This window comes from Alligator mississippiensis, chromosome 12 (genome assembly GCF_030867095.1).
Source record: "Alligator mississippiensis isolate rAllMis1 chromosome 12, rAllMis1, whole genome shotgun sequence".
In the NCBI taxonomy this organism is placed as follows: domain Eukaryota; kingdom Metazoa; phylum Chordata; order Crocodylia; family Alligatoridae; genus Alligator; species Alligator mississippiensis.
In genome coordinates, this window is record NC_081835.1 from 36,342,801 (window position 1) to 36,362,280 (window position 19,480).

At 44.5% G+C, this 19,480-nt stretch overlaps 1 protein-coding gene across 2 annotated transcripts in view; it reads right to left on the minus strand.

The window, feature by feature from the left end:
* Positions 1–19,480, minus strand: part of IARS1 (isoleucyl-tRNA synthetase 1) — a 261,597-nt gene that overhangs the window by 32,865 nt on the left and 209,252 nt on the right. Inside the window, exons 31-32 of one of the 2 annotated variants that reach the window (XM_059716040.1) lie at positions 10,040–10,151; positions 878–1,003 (exon numbers count right to left, since the gene is read on the minus strand). In XM_059716040.1, coding sequence (XP_059572023.1) covers positions 878–1,003; positions 10,040–10,151 — 238 coding nt within the window. The remainder of the gene's footprint in view (positions 1–877; positions 1,004–10,039; positions 10,152–19,480) is intronic. The other variant, XM_059716041.1, reaches the window with a different exon arrangement.

Here is a 19,480-nt window from a genome sequence, read left to right on the forward strand (position 1 = left end):
TTCTTTCTTTCATTTATTCATTGACTGCCTCGATTACTAGTGTATCTTGTTCTCAATTTGTGCTGCCAGCCAAATGATTGATACTTAATTCTAATATAAGAGAATGTGAAAAGTAAATCTTATCATAAAACAGAATCTTCTTTTCAGGGAAAAGAAAATAAACCAGCTTGTTTTGTTAAGGTTTCACTGTCACTAATTGAAACTTTTCAGTGTTTTGTTTACCTTGTATCTACCACTTTATTTCTGCATGATTGCTGAACTAAATGTGCTCTGTATAGAACTTAAGTGTGTAACTTAAGTACACTTCACATTTTGTTTTGTTAACAGAGCACAGATTCAAACTTACAAAAGGATTCTGGTCTGGAGATAGATCCATTCTGCTATAAAATGTAAAAGCATAGGTAGCAAAGAATCTGAATAAAAGAAAACTTAGTTTGTATTCAATTTAAGTTCTAACTTCATCTACTACCATGTTTGCAAAATCATAGGTTAAATAATTATTTCATAGTACTCTCTCATTATATGATATAATGTTCAACTAATAAAATGCTTCCTGCAATGGATCAAATTTCACTCTAATAAAAACTTAAAAAGAGAAACAAATTGGAAAAGAATAAGTGACAAAAACATCATTTAGAAGAATCATTTAAAACCATCTAGAATTACTTTCAACCATTTTAAACAAGCTGTGAACATATTCTTAAATGCTCAATAAAAATCAAACCTTGCAAACTAGACATTTCTTAGGAGTTTTCTTGAAGATTCCACACACACATACCAAGGTATGGGAATTCATAAATACACATTTATATACTTTTAAAATCCACAATCACTATTCTATGCACACACTCAGCATCCATCCTCACTGGCAGCTTACCTGTTTTTCCATTAAAAATGGTCAGTTTTGAATTTTTGAGATTGAAAATACAGGACACAGCATCCACAAATTTGGTAAAATCCAGCATATTATCGCCCTTTGGATTTTCTAGCAGCAACATACCGTCTGAGAACAAAAATTAATTAAAATGAAATTAAAAAAATGTATGCATTTGGATTGACAGCAACAAATACTTCCAGAAGATGAGTTTTATGGAATGAAATACAAAAGTAGAAGTATTGGCGGAGTGATTGTAATGTAATTATTCTGATTTTCAAGTCAGGAGCACAAAACTGTGTAATGGCAACACAGATATACTACAAAAAAGTCATCAGGATTAAAGTCAAAAGTTTTATAGGAGCTGTATAAGGAGAAGCTGAAGTTACTGGAATTAAAGAAAAGAGGTAGAGTTGTCAAATATATTCAGTTAGGAAGACAACTGAGGCTTTGTAGAGGAAATATATCTGTTAGGCTAGGGAAAGGAGCTACACATAAACCAGTTTAAGTTATCAGAAACTGGTTTAAACCTGTAACGGAACATAAGTTCTGTGCAAATAAACCAGTTTCAAAATGGCCAAAACCAGCCTGAGATAAACCTGGTTCAAAGTGGTATTAGACTTAACCGATTAGGTCAAACCATTTTATGGAACTCGTGTCCCAGACCCCTTCCTGGTTTAAGTTGAATCAGAGTCCCCCAGCATCCCAGTATGCTATGCAGACCTGGGCTGGGCTGTCTGTTCCAGCCAAGCAGGGTTCACCCCTCCCTTCCCTAGCCAGAGCACTATCACTGCTGCAGCTGGCTGAGAAAGGGGTGGGGGTGCAAAACCCTGCAATTGAGTGCTGCTGGGTCAGCCTGGCAGGAGAGCAGCAGCAGCCCTTGGCAGGTGTGTGTAGCCCCCTACCCCGTCACTGCTCCAATGGCAGAAGCAGGGGTGTGGCCAGACCTTGGTAGCTTGAGGGGAAGGTGGGGTTTAATCCCCCATTGCATGGAGGGGGAGCATGGGCACCAACAGAGCAATAGGCTCCGCTTGTGTACCATGGTGGCCAGACACCAGTAGCCCGAGGGGAAGGGGAGGTTTAATCCCCCCATTGCAGGCAGCAGCAGCAGGGACACCAACAAGGCACTAGATCTATCCCATGCTGCACATCCCTTCAGGCAGGGTCCATGCTGCAGCACCTGGGCCGAGACCCCCAGAGGAGCGGCCAGCAAGCCAAGGGGAGGGGGATGTGACCTGGCTGCAGGGGGTAGGGAGTAGGGTCCCCCCTGACTAGTTTGTAACAGGCCACTAGATCCCCCCTCAGCCTTCTCTTGTGGAGGCTGAACAGGTTCAGGTCCCTCAGCCTCTCCTCGTAGGGCCTGCCCTGCTACTCCCTGATCATGTGGGTGACCCTCCTCTGGACCCTCTCAGTGCTGTCCACATCCCTCCTGAAGTGCGGTGCCCAGAACTGGACACAGTACTCTAACTGCGGCCTGACCAGTGCCGCATGGAGGGGGAGGATCACCTCCTTGGACCTGCTTGAGATGCATCTGACCGCGTCCCCACACTGTCAGCCCATGTTCATTTTGGCATCGATAATGATTCCAAGATCCATTTCTGCCTCTGCACTGATGAGAAGGGAGTTCCCCAGCCTGTAGGTATACTGCTGGTTCTTCCTCCCCCGGTGCAACACCTTGCACTTGTCAGTGTTGAAACCCATCCTGCTCTCATCCACCCACCCCTGTAACCAGTTTAGGTCCAATTGCAGCCTATTCCTCCCTTCTAGCGTGCTCACATCCCCCCCACATCTTAGTGTCATCAGCAGATTTGAACAGGGTGCTTTTTACCCCCTAGCCCAAGTCACTGATGAAAATGTTGAATAGTGCGGGCCCAAGGACCGAGCCCTGGGGGACCCCACTGCCCACATCCCTCCAGGTCGAAAATGACCCATCCACCACCACTCTTTGGGTGCAGCCCTCCAGCCAGTTAGCAACCCATTTAACTGTGTAGTTGTCGACGCCACAGTCCCCGTTTTTTTAATGAGAATGAGGTGAGAGACAGTCGAAGGCCTTCCTGAAGTCCAGAAAGACTACGTCCATTGCTACCCCTGCGTCTAAGGATTTGGTGACCTGGTCATAGAAGGCCACCAGGTTGGTCTGACAGGACCTGCCTCTAATGAACCCATGTTGGTTGCCCCTAAGAATAACCTCCCCTGCTGGCCCCTTATGGACATGCGTCAGGATAACTCTCTCAAAAAGCTTACCCAGGATCGAGGTAAGACTAACTGGCCTATAGTTCCCTGGGTCCTCCTTCCTCCCTTTTTTGAAAATGGGAACCACATTAGCCCTTTTCCAGTCCTCTGGCACCACACCAGAGCACCACGAGTGCTCATAAAGCCGTGCCAGGGGTCCCGCAATGACCTCTGCTAATTCCCTCAGCGCTCTGGGGTGGAGGTCATCAGGACCAGCTGATTTAAATATGTCTAGTCCCTCCAGAAGTTCCCTGACTAGATCCTCACTGACCCTAGGCCTGGGTGCGCCTCCCCCGGGGCCTGAGGGGGTCCTGGTGGATGGGCTGATCTGGTCCCTGTTGAGGAAAATGGAGGCAAAGAAATTGTTAAATAGGTTAGCCTTGTCGTCTGCTGTGACAACCAGATTTCCTAGCATGTCTTGCAGAGGCCCCACGTTACCGGGTACACCTTCTTTTTGCCCCCCTATGTATTTAAAAAAGGACTTCTTGTTGTCCTTAATCCAGGTAGCTAGTCCCAGTTCCATCTCTGCCTTTGCCTTCCTGACTATCCCCCTGCAGCCTGGAGCAACCAAGGTATAGTCTTCCCTGGTGATGGCCCCTCCCTTCCATTGGGTGTACGCCTTCCTTTTAGCTAGGAGATGTTCCCGTATGCTTTTGGTGAGCCACGGGGGCTTTTGCTTTCCACCTCCAGCACCGTTTACAGGTGGGCTGCAGCTGCAGCATGGCTCCCCGCCCCCTCCTGCTCCCAGTAATGATGGTGGCGGAGAGAACCATCACTGTGGGTGGAGGTTGTGTGGGCCGGGAGCGATCCGCAGCCCGTTTTGTGCACGCGGGCTGTGGCCAGCAGCCCGGGCACGCAGGGTCGGAGAAAACCAGGGGGGCGAGCTAGAATTAGTCACAGATGCTTAGTGGTTGATTCAAGATTGTTCACTTACACCAAAGATGGTCGTGGTGTAGGCTGGGCAGTTTTCCAGGCACAGCTTCGCTTAAATCCTCGTTTGAGGATTATGACAAGCTCAATCTCTTACGGAGTTGTCGAAACTCTGTGGGTCCGTCTCTTTTTGCGTGCAGGGAGGGATACATCTAGGAATCTATCGGCGACGGGGAGAGGCCAGAGGCTGATCAGGTCCCTGTTGCCTTTTAAGAAATGCGTTGGGTCCGTAAGGATCCGCAGTGCTTAGAGATCTTCACGCAAGGCGAAGGTTTTTCTCTCTCTCTCAAACTCCGACTTGGGCGGAAACCACCCAAGCTCTTTATACGGCTAGCAAGCCAATTGCTAGCCGCCACGTATGAATAATTTAATGTGAACCAATAATGTGGCTCGAATTTCAATACAAGTGGTGGGAACTCTTTGCACCGAGCATTTCTTAGATGCAAAAAGAAATGCACCCTGCAAAGAAAGCTACAAGTTGGCGGGAATTCTCCGTTGCACCGGGGTTCTCTTCTGCAGCAGAAAACTCCACCGTGCAAAGAAGCTGCAATTTAGCGGGAAAATAATTTAGCAGTGCCGAAGTGCACACAAAACACAAAATCACAACTTTGGGTTGTGACAGAGGTGAGGCACCTGTTGCCCACTGCCAGCTTGCAGCAGGACTGGGCACTCAGGGTGGGAGGCAATGAACTGCTGCAGCCCGGTCTGGCCTAGCCCAACAGCTCAGGGACATAGGCAGTGACTGGCCCACAGCAGCCTGCCCCCCGCTGTGGCAGTGCAGCCTGGGCTGGGGTGCCTCATAGGGCAGGGGTCAGCATCCACCACTTCCCACCTCCAGCCCCATTTGCAGATGGGCTGCAGCTGCGGCACGGGACCCCGCCCCCTCCCTCTCCCAGTAGTGGTGTGCTAGAGCAAACCATCACTTTGGGCAGAGGTGAGGCACGTGTTGCCTGCTGCCAGCTTGTGGCAGTACTGAGCACTCGAGGTGGGATGCTGTGGGCCAGGGCCGTGGGCAGCAGCAGGAGGCAGCAATGGACTGCTGCAGCCCAGTCTGGTCTAGCCCAATGGCTCAGGGACATAGGCAGTGACTGGCCCACAGCAGTCTGCCCCTCCTTCTCCCAGTGGTGGCAGAGGGAACTATCATGGCGGGTGGAAGCAAGACACCTGTCACCCACCACCTGCTTGCAGTGGCACCACGTGCTCTGAGCAGGCTGCTGTGAGCCAGTCGCTGCCTGCGCCCCTGGACCATGGGGTCAGGCTGGACCGAGCTGTGCTCCTGTGCTGTGGGGCTGGGCTGTTCTATTGCCTCCCTCCACTACTGTCCATTCTAAACACTGCCGCAAGCAGGAGGCGGGTGACAGGTACTTCACCTCCCCCCGCCATGATGGTTCCCTTCATTGGGAGAGGGAATGGGTAGGGAGCCACACTGAAGCTGCAGCCCACCTGTAAACTGCAGCCCCCACATGGTCCTAGAGGTAGAGGGGGTGGGGAGCCATACTGAAGCTGCAGACCACATGCAAACTGCAGCTCCCACATGGTGCTGGAGGTGGCGGGTGCTGCCCTCTGCCCCCTGGGACCACCTTAGTCCAAGCCGAGCTGCCACAGTGGGAGGCAGTGGTGAGTCGGGCTCCATAACTAGCCCTGGCTCCATCCCCCTGCCCTGCAGCCAGGTCACATCCCCTCGCTGTGGCCGATTGGCCCCCCTTGTAGGGACTCAGCCCAGGGCACCATGTTGGTGCCCCTGGAGGCCAGGGCTGGGGTTGAACCCCTCCGCAATCACTCTCAGGCCTGCCCACACTTTCCCTCAGCTTAGTTTCCCTCCAGCCGAGGGCCCACTGTAGGGCTTTCCGGGTTCTAACCTGAGCCACTGCAGACATCTACCTGCATTTCCAGAGTCAAAAGTGAACATCTACTCACTTGCTTGCTAGTTCAATCTACTCAGGTTAGACTAACCTGCAAAGATTGAATCGATTCAGGCTTGGGCTTTTTACCTAGCCTTAATGCCCATTCCTCTCATAAAAACAAATCTGTTGATAATTTGAGATTTGAGCATGGGCAGAATGAAGGGTTAAACTTCCTAATTATGTCACCTCCTCAATTTTCTGACACTAGGATGTAAGTTTATAAAAATCCAATCAAAAGAGGTAAGACTATTCAGTTTACTCACTTTGTCAGCTCATTCTGGCACACTAACTCTGTGTCAGTCAAGCAGAACTGATAAAACCCAGACAAGGAGCATTAAAGGGGCAATGAGCAAGAGCTGAGGTGCTGCTTGAAGGTAGAAGTAAACGGAGGCCAAGACAGAAGTCTTGCAGGGAGTAGACAGCCAAATTCAGAAAGCTTAGACTGAAGTTTGCTGCTTAAAGTTAAAAGGAAATGAAAACCCAGGTGTGTAGCTACCATGTGACTGTATTAATAAGTTTGAAATGCAACCTGCTAACAACCCAACACTATCACCAACAATGAATAGAACATGAGTTTACGGTCCAGTACTAGTGCCAGCAATGAACATTACATGAGCTGAATGTCTTTCCTAAATATTCAGCAGTTATATGCTGATAATCTAAATTATACATTTTAGAATTAACATGGCTGAGATGAATGAGAATTCACACATTAAAAATCTTCTGTTTCCAAAAGAAAAACTATGCATTAGTTAATATTTAGTTGAGAAGGTTCTGTGAAAAAAGAGCTAAATTTAATTTCAGAAATAAATGATGGCTTAGCGTTTTCAAACAGATGGTAGAAGCTCCTCATTCTACTAAGCAAAAGGAAAAGAAAAGTCTCTGCTGTTTTCAAGCTCATATTTGTATTACTAAATATAAACTAGAAATAGACCTCTCTCAAGAGGAACAGAGATTAAACGGTTTGGGAAAATACAAATTAACTGAATATCAGTATTTTACAGAATAACCTGGATGCTAACCAAATCATTACTGGTACCTGAATTAACAGTTTTCAACTCAATAAATCGGTGCACTTCTGAGTTTATTTCTGACAGTGTATTATTAATTAAGGAGTTTAAAAAGAAATGGTTAGTTACTCTAAATTTACTTTGTTTCTTTAAGATGTTGCAGTCATTGTGGATTTTACCATATGTACATATGCATGCAAGATTGCATTCTTCTGAAAAGCTAAATTGGTTAGGGATTGTGCATATGTCCCCTTTGCCTGTACAACCCAAAGGCACCTGGATCCAGCAACTAAAGCTAGAGCCTAAGGTTTACCTAAGCAAAATGAGTTACTCTGTATACTTCCATCTGGCTGATGCAAGTGATAAGACTGAAGTAGAGTAACAGCCACCTTCCCCTTCAGGCAGACAAGGTTTCTTGGGTGAATCTGATATCTTTTAATAGACCAACCCAAATAGTTGGAAAATAATTATTAAGCAAGCTTTCAAGTTCAAAAACCCTTCGTCAGACTAAGGAAGTTTCAGCAGTTGGTGTGTGCTCTTCCTGGATGGAATGAAAAGTAAAGAAGTCAGCGGCTGGGCTGGTATGCATACAAGACAGGTAGTCAGTGAAAATGTAGATTGAGGAGTCAATGGGTGAGAGACAGGTGGGGGGGGGGAAGAGAGAGAAGGGGGATGAATAGTGGAGAGATACCTGGGGAGTCAGATGTCAGGCAGGTTATAATGTGTCATAAATCCAATGTCTATATTTAGTCCATGATTTTTAGTATCCAGGAGGTTGATGAAGTGGAGTTCATAGGCTCATCTCTGGGAAGTGTTGTGGAAGTTTCCTTTGAGGATCAGGACAGGTTGGAGAGAGAGTGGTTTTCTTGTGAGAAATGTGCCCCCACAGGTAATTGGGTATTCCTGTCTTTGACAGATTTCCGGTGTGCAGTTGTTGTTTGGTCTCTCCTACGTATTTTCCATCAGGGCATTTGGTGCATTGGATGAGAAAGATTACATTTCTGGAGGTGCTGCTGTAAGATCTGGGAATGCTGATGGCTCTGTTGTGGGGTGTAGTAATAGTGGGGGTGGTGGAGATGTGTTGGCAGGTTTTGCATTTCTTGTCATGGTACAGTCTGGATCCTTTAGGTGTCTTCTGGGCTTGAGGAAGTTTGCTTCTGGTGATGAGGTTAGTGAGGTTCGGTGCTTGTTTGAAGGCTAGTATGGGTAGCTCTGGGAAGATCTTTTTAAGAATAGGGTCTCTTTCTAGTACGGGTTGCAATTGTTTGAGGATTTTCCGTATGAGTTCAAGGGAGGGGTGATAAGTCATAACCAGCGGTGTGAGATTCGTGGGGGGTTTACTTCTGTACTGCAGCAGTTCTTCACGTGGTATCCGGGTGGCTGTTTCAAATGTGCGATCTCTCTCTCTGGAGTGTCCTTGCTGGGTGAAAGCCTTTTTAAGATTGGTGAGATGGCAATCCAGGGAGTTCTCTTCAGTGCAAATTCGGTGGTATCTGAGGGCTTGGCTGTATATCACAGCTTTTCTGGTGTGTTTAGGGTGATTGCTGGTTCTGTGCAGATATGTATGTTGGTCAGTGGGTTTCTTGTATAACATGGTCTGTATTTTATCATTCTGGATACTGATCATCGTGTCTAAAAAGGAGATGTTGGTGCTGGAGTATTCTAGAGAAAGTTGGATGGAGGGATGGTGATTGTTGAATTTGTGATGGAACTCAATCAGAGATTGTAGGTTTTCAGTCCAAATGATGAAGATGTCATCGAAATATCTTAAGTATAGCAAGGGTTTGATGGTGCAGTTCTTGAGGAACTCTTCTTCCAGGTGGCTCATAAAAAGATTGGCATACTGTGGGGCAATTTTGGTGCTCATAGCTGTTCCCATCATCTGGAGGAAGTGTTGATTATTAAAAGTTAAATTGTTGTGTGTAAGGATGAAGTGTATAAGGTCAGTAATATCTCTGGGTCTGTATTCTGAGTTGTAATCTTGTTCCTGTAGATATGTAAGGCAGGCTTGGATGCCATCTTGGTGTGGGATGTTGGTATATAGGCTGGTAACGTCCATGTTAGCTAGGAGTGTGTTGCTGGGAAGGCGGTCTATGTTTTTAAGTTTCCGTAGAAAGTCTGTAGTGTCTTGTAGAAAACTTGTTCTGTGGGTGACGAGTGGTTTTAAGATTGATTCAACGAAACCTGATATTTCCTCAGTTAGGGTCCCGTGGTTGGATATGATAGGTCTGCCAGGGTTCCCTTGTTTGTGGATTTTAGGGAGCGTGTAAAAAGTCCCTGGGTTAGGTAGTGGGGGGATCAAGGTCTGTAGTTTTTCTTGTAGTCTTGATGGAAATTATTTGATGGTATTGTTGAGTCCTTAGACCAACACGGCTACAACCTACACCTTCCCTTTTAGGCTTTTATGTACAAATGAGGCACCAAGGCACATGTATGGCCCTAATGGACACTGCTAATCAAAAGAATTTGATCTTACATGCACAAGATGCATGCAACTGCTGTGAACTCTATAGTGACAAGTATTTGACAAGACATTTAATTTATTTATTTTTAAAACGGATTACTACATACATTATTTGATAGTTGGTGGTGGCAAAGGGAAAAAAAAACTGACATACACCCTTGATTTGTACCATCTCGTGATTTGTTTCAATTTAGAACCCAACCATACAGTTCATTTATCAAGCAAACTGCTCATTTCTGACCAGTTTTTTTGGCTAGTCAAAGTCATATGCACTACCCTGTGATAAAGTATTTTTCAGGTTGGATACTTACACTGCAAATTCTTCTAGCTAGGTCACTGCCTCTTCAGTAAAGCACAGTGTGCACTTTTGCATTACATGAACAAATTAAGATACTAAAGATAGAGGACAATATTTTCTCTCCCCGTCTGCTTCTTTAACTATCCATTTCATACTATTAAACAAATAATACCTTCATTTAGAACTATTATGCAAAGAGAAACAGCACCACTTATAAACATAACCTCTATACTCTTTATATCCATCAATCTATTTCTTAAAATGTTTTATTCAGGGACAAAACTGAAACATTAAATAATATATAATTAAAGCAACACTCATTCCTACCTTGCTCTGTACCATTAATGCAAATGTTGAGATTGACATATGCACATGCTGGACCCACATGACGACACAAACCTCCTCTGACAAGTGTAATTTCTAGTTCCGATCCCTTCAGCTATAGAAACAAGAAAATTACTTAAGTTTTGCTTTATAAAAGATGTAAAACAAAACAAACATTTCTCCTAAAATAATTTCATTTAGACATTATGGATCATTAATTAAATAGTAATTACATTGTACAATTTACTCCTTGATTATATTCTTAATGTCTTCCCATCAGAGAATCTCAAAACATTATATGAATCTGAATAAATTTACTATAAAAAGACCTGCCTATTCAAACACTATTTTACATGCAAGGAAACCTGAAACACAGAAGGGTAAAAGACCTAATTTTCAGAAATGCTGAATGCCACAAATCCCATTTAGGTCTGGCTCCCAAATATTGTTAACCTGTTAATCATGTCTTAAAATAGTAACCTGGTCACACCTTCAGGTAATTAATGATGCAACAAAATGGGAAACCAATCACAAAAATACTCTACACAATATGAATGATATTTTTGTGGCTGGTTTCCATGGCACCTTAAATTGAATCTATAACAGGGTTTGCCACCATGTAGCTTGATACTAGTTGCACAGGGGCATTGGCTGATAGCATCCATGTTTGTTTTCAGGGTGCTGATTCAAAGGGGTCTAATCAGCTAGGCTAGAGTGCCAGGTGGTAAGACATCAGGGCCATGGGGACCCCTGGGATTAGGGACAGGTTCCCTGATCCCACGGTCCCTATGCACCGGGAACCTTTAAAAACCATGTAGGCAGCCCAGCTGCACACACAGTTAGCTATTGGACATCCCTAGTGCAAGGGAACCCTGGGATCAGGAACTTCTCCTGGATCTCAGGGTGTCAGGACCATAAAAACCATGTATACAGCTGGACTGCACATAAGGTTTTCTGATATCCTGGTGCATAAGGTTCTGGGACTGTTTCTGATGCAGTCCTGGAGTAGAGACCCACAATCCACTGATTGCCAGTCCTGGCCCTGGGATGATACTGGAGTCTCGAACTAGCTCCCATGAGGTCTTGGGTTTGAGACTGACAAAAATCAACTGATTTTGGGTCCCCTGGAATGCCACCAAAATCTCAAACTGACTTTGGTGGATCTCTGGTGCTGAGACTGACAATCAGTTGACTGTCAGCCTGGAACTACACTGGAATCGAATTAGTTTTGGTGTGGTCCTGGGGCTGACACTGCCAAATCAGCTGATTTTCAATCCCAGCCCTAGGACCTGGCTTTCAGCTTGTCAGTGTAGGAGGAGCCTGGTATCATGATCCTAAGCTCCCCCAGCACTGGCAAGCAGTAACAACATGATTGGGATCTGATTCCTTATCCCAAAAAATCACACGTCCTGTATCCTGTAATCACACGTCCATGTGTGGTACAGTAGGAAGTGTGATTGTTGGGATTGAGAATCAAATTTCATTGCACCATTCAATGAACACGTGCCAAAGGTCCCAAAGACTACAAGCTTTCATAACGTGTAACCATGAGTGAGTGATCTGCTCAAGACTGAACAAGCCTAATAGAACTGTAAAGCAAAGAAACAAGCAAAAATAACCCGATCAGATCTCCCAGATCTCAAACTATGCCCCATTAGAAGAGAGAAAAGGGGAGAGAGGAAGAGTTGAGTTCAAGGAATTGAAAAAGCAGAAAAGTGTTTCTTGGGTATGCATCCTCTTAATGATTTTTGGGTATGCACTATTGCTTTCTGATCGTGATGCAGGTCCTTCCAATTCTTAGTTTCTCTCTGGAGGTGGGTCTGTGAATACTGGGAAATTCGGGTTGCTGTTCCTTTTCCGTGTTCAAAATTCTGTAAAATTCTTCAACTTTACTATGGTGCAGGTTCTGGGTTTTGAAGCAAACACTAAACTTGTTATTTCTTCTGTGACATATTACTTCCATTTCCAAACAATCCATCTCTTTCCCCCATCCCAATCATCTTTCTTTTCTCTCTCCCCAAGACCAACTAATTTTCCCCACAAATCCCTCAATGTTCCAAATATAAATTCCGGGTGTGGCTCAGGCCAAGAGCCATAGACTTCATCTCTCAGTACATCCAGTAGCAAATGTTCTTTAGATATATACATACATATCCCACCAAACAACCTGCTTAGCAACAACACAGCCTACCAAACAATCTGCTTAAATATGCTATAACATCTCATAACACAAATTTCAAAATATGCATATTATTGTATTCCTCTGTACATAACCCAGATGGTAACAAGTAACACACTATTTTTATCATTCTCAAGTTTTATATTTTGTAACTTATTTTCCATGAAATTTAGCCAACATTATCTGTGCTGGGTGAATTTTTCAAGTCTTCATATGAACTATTGAATGAGTCAATGGCTCAATGTCTAGTTGGGAGCAGATATGAACTGGGGTTCCACCGGGGACTGTCCTGGGTCTGGTATTGTTCAAAACCTTCATTAAATGATTTGGACAATGGGATTGAGTGCATTAAAGTTTGTGGATGATACCAAGTTGGGTGGATTTGGAGACACTTTGGAGGACAGGGCTCAGTTCCAGAACAACCTGAAAAATGGTTTCTAGTCAATCAGATGAAATTCAACAAGGACAAGGGCAAAGTCCTGCACTTGGAATGGAACAATTATATGCACAAATACAGACAAGGAATGACTGGCTATGCTGCAGTACTGCAGAGAAGGACCTGGGAGGTTGCAGTAGACTAAGCTAAATATGAAACAGTGAATTTGTGAAACTAAAGTTTATGTGAGCTAACTTCCCTTCCCCCCCCCCCCAAAAAAAGCAGGCACATGCACACTCAGCAGTTCCTTGTGAAAGACGAAGAATTAAACACTGTGCCAGAAATGCAAAGGTTTGTTTTTGAAGGCATAGATAACAGCTTCTCTCAATTTATAAAAGGCTCTCACCCTCATCTTCCTACTGTGTACTCTTAACTTTCAGAGTAGGAAACTTCACAAATGCTAGTAGATATCAGATTGGAGTTCAGCTTCATATTTTACTTTCCTACAAAAATTATCGCAATGGGAGTTTAAATGTAAACTACTGAGAATGCATGGGCATTAACCTACACCTAGTGCAAAACCCTGCCTTCACTTTGGATTTAGTTCTCTAATTAGGAAATATTCAGCTGAATTATAGGATACAGTTCATTATACCTGTTGCATGGTAGAAAATAATTTAACACAGCTAAAAGCTGATGTTTCTCTTACCGTTTCAACTTACATAAAAATGCAACAACTGCTTGTGTCATTTTCAGTGTTGCCAACTCTCTTGACTTTATCACTGGAATTGCCTCATGTTTTCCTTTGAGTTACAGATCTGAGCTACAGATCAATTATAAAAGAATCTCCACATTCACTACCTATTGCACCTCACTAGTTTCCACTCTCTAAAGTGGCAGACAAAAAACTTGAAAATATGACATTTATGCTTCAAAACTGAAAGGCAAAGAGAGAACCCCACATGTTTATTATTTTTAAAATCTTCACAATCCTTATTCTAACTTCAAAAATTATAAACTGAGCCCTGAAAAGTCATGTAGTTTTTAACACCTGCAGCTAACACAACAAATGATAAAAAGTGAAAGCAAAATTAAAGCTGTATACATCTCCATCGAGCAACATAGGACTATATTTATTCACTGAAAAATATTTCCAATGGGTGTTCTTTCCATTTTATTTCAGTTATTTTTACTGGCGGCTCTAAATATGACAAAACCGTTACAGCAAAATGTGGGTAGTCTCCTGACCACTGCAGATATAAAGAGTAACATCTGTGTAAGAAGTCCAACTCTGCAGTCACAGAATCATAGAGAAGTACGGCTGGAAGGGACCTCCAGAGGTCATCTAGTTCATCCCGAGGCAGGATGACCTCTATCCAAACCATCCTGTACAAACCATAATGTAAGGTCTACGTAAGAATATTGTCAACCCTGACACGACATAGACCTAACATCCTAGCCTGCCACGGGTAAATCAGGGGAACCACAGCAGGCAATGTCCTGCTTCTATTAAATGGTGTCAATCTAATAAGCAGTAGAAGGCCATGCCTCCCACTACAGAGGAAGGCAAAAACCCCCACACTTCACATCAATCTGTGGTAAAATTCCTTCCTGACCTCAAATAGGGCTATATAGTCTGACTCTGAGAGGAGGAGCAAGACCCTGTTGCCAGGAACCTCCAGATTTGGTCCCAGTAGGCACACCCTAGTCAAAGTCCCCAGCCTTGGCTGTAGCCAACACCTTAAGTCTCCAAGGAAGGCTTAAACATACCTTGACACATGAAGCAGAAAACAGGGGAGGTGGGTAGGCCCACCAGCAAAACCCAAAGCATGGCAAATACCCACATTAAAACACAGGCATAGCAACACCTAGATCACCCCTGACCAGTGACTGTCCAACCTCTTCTTTAACATCTCCAATGATGGAGAGTCCACAACTTACCTAGGCAGTCTATTCCACTGCTACACTATTCTAACAGTGAAGAACTTTTTCCAGATATCTGATCTAAACTTACTTTGCTGCGACTCCAAGCCATTGGGCCACATCCTTCTCTATGCAAAAAGAAAGAAAAGGTACTTTCCCTCTTTTTTCCGGCAGCCCTTTCAAGTATTTGAAGACTCCCCTCTTAATAGCTTTTTCTGCAACCTGAATATGCCTAGCTCCTTCAGCCTCTCGTACAACTTGCTTTGCAAGCCCTTTACCATCTTTGTTGCCCGCCTCTGGACCCTCTTTAAAATCTGCATGTTCTTTTTAAAATGTGAAGCCCAGAACTGCACACGCTATTCCAGATGAGACCTAACCAACACTGAGTAGAGAGGCACTATCATCTCTCATGTCCTGCACCTATTGCTTCTATTGATGCATCCCAAAACCATATTTGCCTTTTGTGGAGCTGCAAACTGCAGACTCATATTGAGTCTGTGATTTACCAATACTCCCAAGTCCTTTTTCATAGTGCTACCATCCAGCCAGATGTCACCCATTTTAGATTTCCTTTTGATTATTCCTCATGAGGTAAAGCATATTGCATTCATCTGCACTGAACTTCATCCTGTTAGCTCTAACCCAACTTTACAATTGGTTGAGATCTTTCTGAATTGCATTCACACCCTTTGGCTATGGACAGAAATTAACCATAAACTAGTATAAGCGATCGGAAACCAGTTCAAATCTGTAACAACAGAAGTTCAGTGAACATAAACTGCTTCCAAAATGGCCAAAACCAGTTTAAGATAAACCTGGACGGATGTAGTGATTTAAGTTAAACTGGTTTATTGAACTTCTGTCCCAGTTCCCCTCCAGATTCAAGTTAACCCAGCATCCCAGGATGCCTTGCACCTCCTCCACAAGCCCCCACTTACAGGGTGAGCTGGCTAGCCCTGGTCCAAGCTGTCTGCTCCAGCTGAGCAGGGAGGTGTGTTCTAGCACCCCTCGGCTTCTGGTCTGGGCCACTGCAGGCATGTGGCTGCATTTCTGGAATCAAGTGAAGGTCTGTTCATGTGCTTATCCGTTCAACCTATGCAGCTTAGACTAACCTCCAAAGATTGAATTAATTCAGCCTTGGGGTTTTGACTGTACGCTTAGCCCTGGTGTTCATAATCCTTCCCAGTTCTGTCTCATTTCCAAACTTACTCAAGAAACTTTCTATGCTACCATCTAAACCATTAATAAACACATTGAATAGTACGCTGGGCCCAGAACAAACCTGTGGGGCCCCACTTGAAACCTCCTGCCATTCTGACATGAACCTATTGATAATAACCTCCTACTTTTATCTATCTACCTTATATTGATTGATAGGCAATCACTCGCGAACAAGTAAGATCATTTTGCAAGGATCTTAAGTGAATCTGCAGGTGGCTCCATAGCCCAATTCTAGATCCACATGTCTTGTCTCAGTGAGGACAGGCGTTTCCAGGAAGGATGGGCACTGTGCTGCTGTGCTGGATCTTCTGATGTTCTTTTCACCTATTCCTTTTCCTCTTCTGCCTGTCGACGAGCTGTTTCAAAGTGTTGAGGTCCCTCCCTAAGAGCCTTCCTCCATTTTGGTCAGTCCTGAGCAAGGGTCTCCCAAGTATTGATGTTACAACTCTTCATGTTTGCCTTCAGGGTGTCTTTGAAGCACTTTCTTTGCCCTCCGCTACTTCACTGACCTTTTTCAGATGCGATGAAAGATTCTCTTTGGAAGACAGGAGCCAGACATGCGAACAACACGACCTGTCCAGCGAAGTTGGTTTTGGATGATCATGGCCTCAATTATGTTGGAATTTGCTTTGGCCAAGACACTGATGTTTGAGCATCTATCCTCCCAGCTAATGCGAAGGATCTTGTAAAGGCACCGTTGGTGGTACTTTTCCAAGCTCTTGAGAGGTCTTCTGTATGTGGTCCATAGATAACAGTTATCATAGTTTTATCTTGACCACATTTCTCTAACTTATTCATGAAAAAATCATGCAGGCCCTTGTCAAAAGCCTCGCTGAAGTCCAGATATGTTAACCACAGCACTCCCATCAGTAATTACTTTGTCAAAGAAGACGAAAAAGCTTGACACAATCTGTTTTTCATAAATCTAGGCTGGCTCCTTGTAATTGGCCTTTCCTTCTCCAAATACCTGCAAATGGACTTCCTTAGGATATGCTACTGTAATTTCCCAGGCATTGAGGTAAGGCTTACTCGTCTGTTGTTCTCCAGGTCCTTCCTTTTGCCTTTTTTAAAGAGAGGCACTATATTGACCCTTTTCCAGTCCTCTAGTACCTGGTCCATCTCCCATGACTTAATGAAGATCATTGCCAAGGGCTCCAAGATCTCCTCTGTCAGTTCCTTCAGTACCCTGGAATTAAGTTGATCCAGCCCCGCTGATCTGAATTCATTTGGAGCTAACACAACCTCTCTGACCATCTCTTTCGTTATCTCCTCCCTCATCTTGCCCCCTTCCTTATCCAGACAATCCTTATTAGGTGTCTGGTTTAATCTTAATTTTTCAGTAAAGACTGAGGCAAAGCAGCTGTTAAGTAGATCTACATTCTTTGCATCTTCAGTTAGGTGTCCCCCCTGGCTTATTAACAGAGGGCCTACAACTTCCTTTGTCCTTCTTTTCAAGCCAACACATTTATAGAACTTCTTGTTGTCCTTAAACTCCTTTGCCAGGTGTAGCTCATTCTTTATCTTTGCCTTCTTGATTTTGTCCCGGCAGGTTCTTGTTATTTCCTGGTATGCTTCCTTGACAACCTGCCCATCCTTCCATGCCTGTACACTATCCTTTTGCATTTGAGGCATTTCAGAAGCTCCTTGTGCAACCACATTGGTCTCTTGCCATTCTTATGCTTCCATTGTGTCAGGACAGTTTTTTGTTGAGCTTCCAATTTTGTGCCCTTTAGAAGCTGCCAGCCATCCTTTAACCTTCAGTCTATCCTCCCATGACACCATGCCCATTAACTCCTTGAGCTGGATTAAATCTGACTTTTTGAAACCTAGCATCCTAATTTTTCTGACCTCTTGCTATCCCCATCTCAGGATCTTAAATCCTATCATATTGTGATTGCTTCCTCCCAAATTCCATCACTTTCACATCTTCCACCAGTTCTTCCTTCCGTGTTGGTCAGGACAAGATCTAAGATTAATGATCCCCTACTTGTATCCTCCACTTCATGGAACAGAATATTGTCCTCCACACAAGTTGAAACCAGCCTGACATTTCATATTTGGCTGCACTGTTCTTCCAGCACGGTTGAAAAACTATAGTATGCCATCAGTACCATCCCATAGCTCAGTGTTTCCCAACCTTTTTCCCGCTATGGCACACTTACCTAAATAAAAAAGCACCGTGGCATACCAGACACGGAACAGGCAGGGTTAGGGGGGTGCACTGACCAGGGAGGAGTGTGGCGCACGGCCAGCTGGATGCTGACAGGGACGGGTGGCGCACTGCCAGCTGGATGGTATTTTGGGCTGAAGGCACGCCCCCTGCCTAGCTGGAGCCATGCTCCCAGTCTGTCCGTGTCCACAGCAGCAGCGGGGGGGGGGGGGGGGGGGGGGGGGAGGATGGGCGGCAGCGAGGGGGGCTGGCTCCAGCAGCACACCGGTTGGGGAACACTGCTATAGCTTTTGGATAGATTTGTCACCTGCTTGAAGTGTGGCTCATCCACCTCCTCTTCCTGATTTGGTGGCCTTGAAAACCATTCCTTTTAAAATGTCCTCATTCCTTCTATTTTCACCAGTATCACAAATTCACCTGAACTACATTCAATTTTTTCAGAGTCCCTACATTCTCCAATATTAATTCAAACATTTTACATCAACTTTCTAAGGTCAAATTGCCCAGTAAACAGCACTGCAACCGAGCAAATATCTAACAGAAACATCTCAATCTTCTTGCCAATACCCAGTTTTTACTATAGTCTCTAATTTTCCATAAAATATTTCCCAATGCCTTGTCATGAAATGTCTCTCAGAAATTTAACTCTATACTGGTACAGAGGGAATAAAGATGAACAGAAATCTCTCCCACTTCCTTTTCAAACACGGCCAGGATATATGGCATTCTGCAAAATATAATATACAGATTCTATCTATTTAGTCTTGAAATCCTGTATGACACTTGGGTCAAAGATTACAGATTTTTGAATAAAATGGAAAGAATGTTTATGAAACTATTAAGTCTGAACAGAATAGGGGGGTAAAGATACAGAGGTGACCATATGCAATCCAAAAAAAGCTGAGAAAGAGTAGGCCAACTAGCTAAAATTCATAGATTCATAGATGTTAGGGTTGGAAGGGACCTCAATAGATTGAGTCTGATGCCCTGCATAGGCAGGAAAAAGTGCTGGGTTCAGATGACCCCAGCCAGATGCCCATCTAACCTCCTCTTGAAGACCCCCAGGGTAGGGGAGAGCACCACCCCCCTTGGGAGCCCGTGCCAGGTTTTGGCCAGTCTAACGGTGAAGAAGTTCCTCCTAATGTCCAGTCTAAATCTGCTCTCTGTTAGCTTATGGCTATTATTTCTTGTAACCCCCAGGTGATGAATTTATAGGCAGCCACAAGGTTGCCTCTCAACCTTCTCTTGTGGAGGCTGAAGAGGTCCAGGTGCTCTAGTCTCTCCTCGTAGTGCAAGCCCTTAACCATACGAATGGCCCTTCTCTGGACCCTCTCCAGGTTATCCACATCCCTCTTGAGGTGTGGCACCCAAAACTGCACGCAGCATTCCAACTGCGGTCTGACCAGTGCCCGATAGAGGGGAAGCATCACCTCCTTGGCTCTGTTTGTCATACATCTGCTAATGCATGATAAAGTGCAGTTAAGCTTTGCTGATGACTTCATCACACTGACAACTCATGTTCATCTTGGAGTCCACTAGGACTCCGAGATCCCTTTTCGCTTCCATGGTACCAAG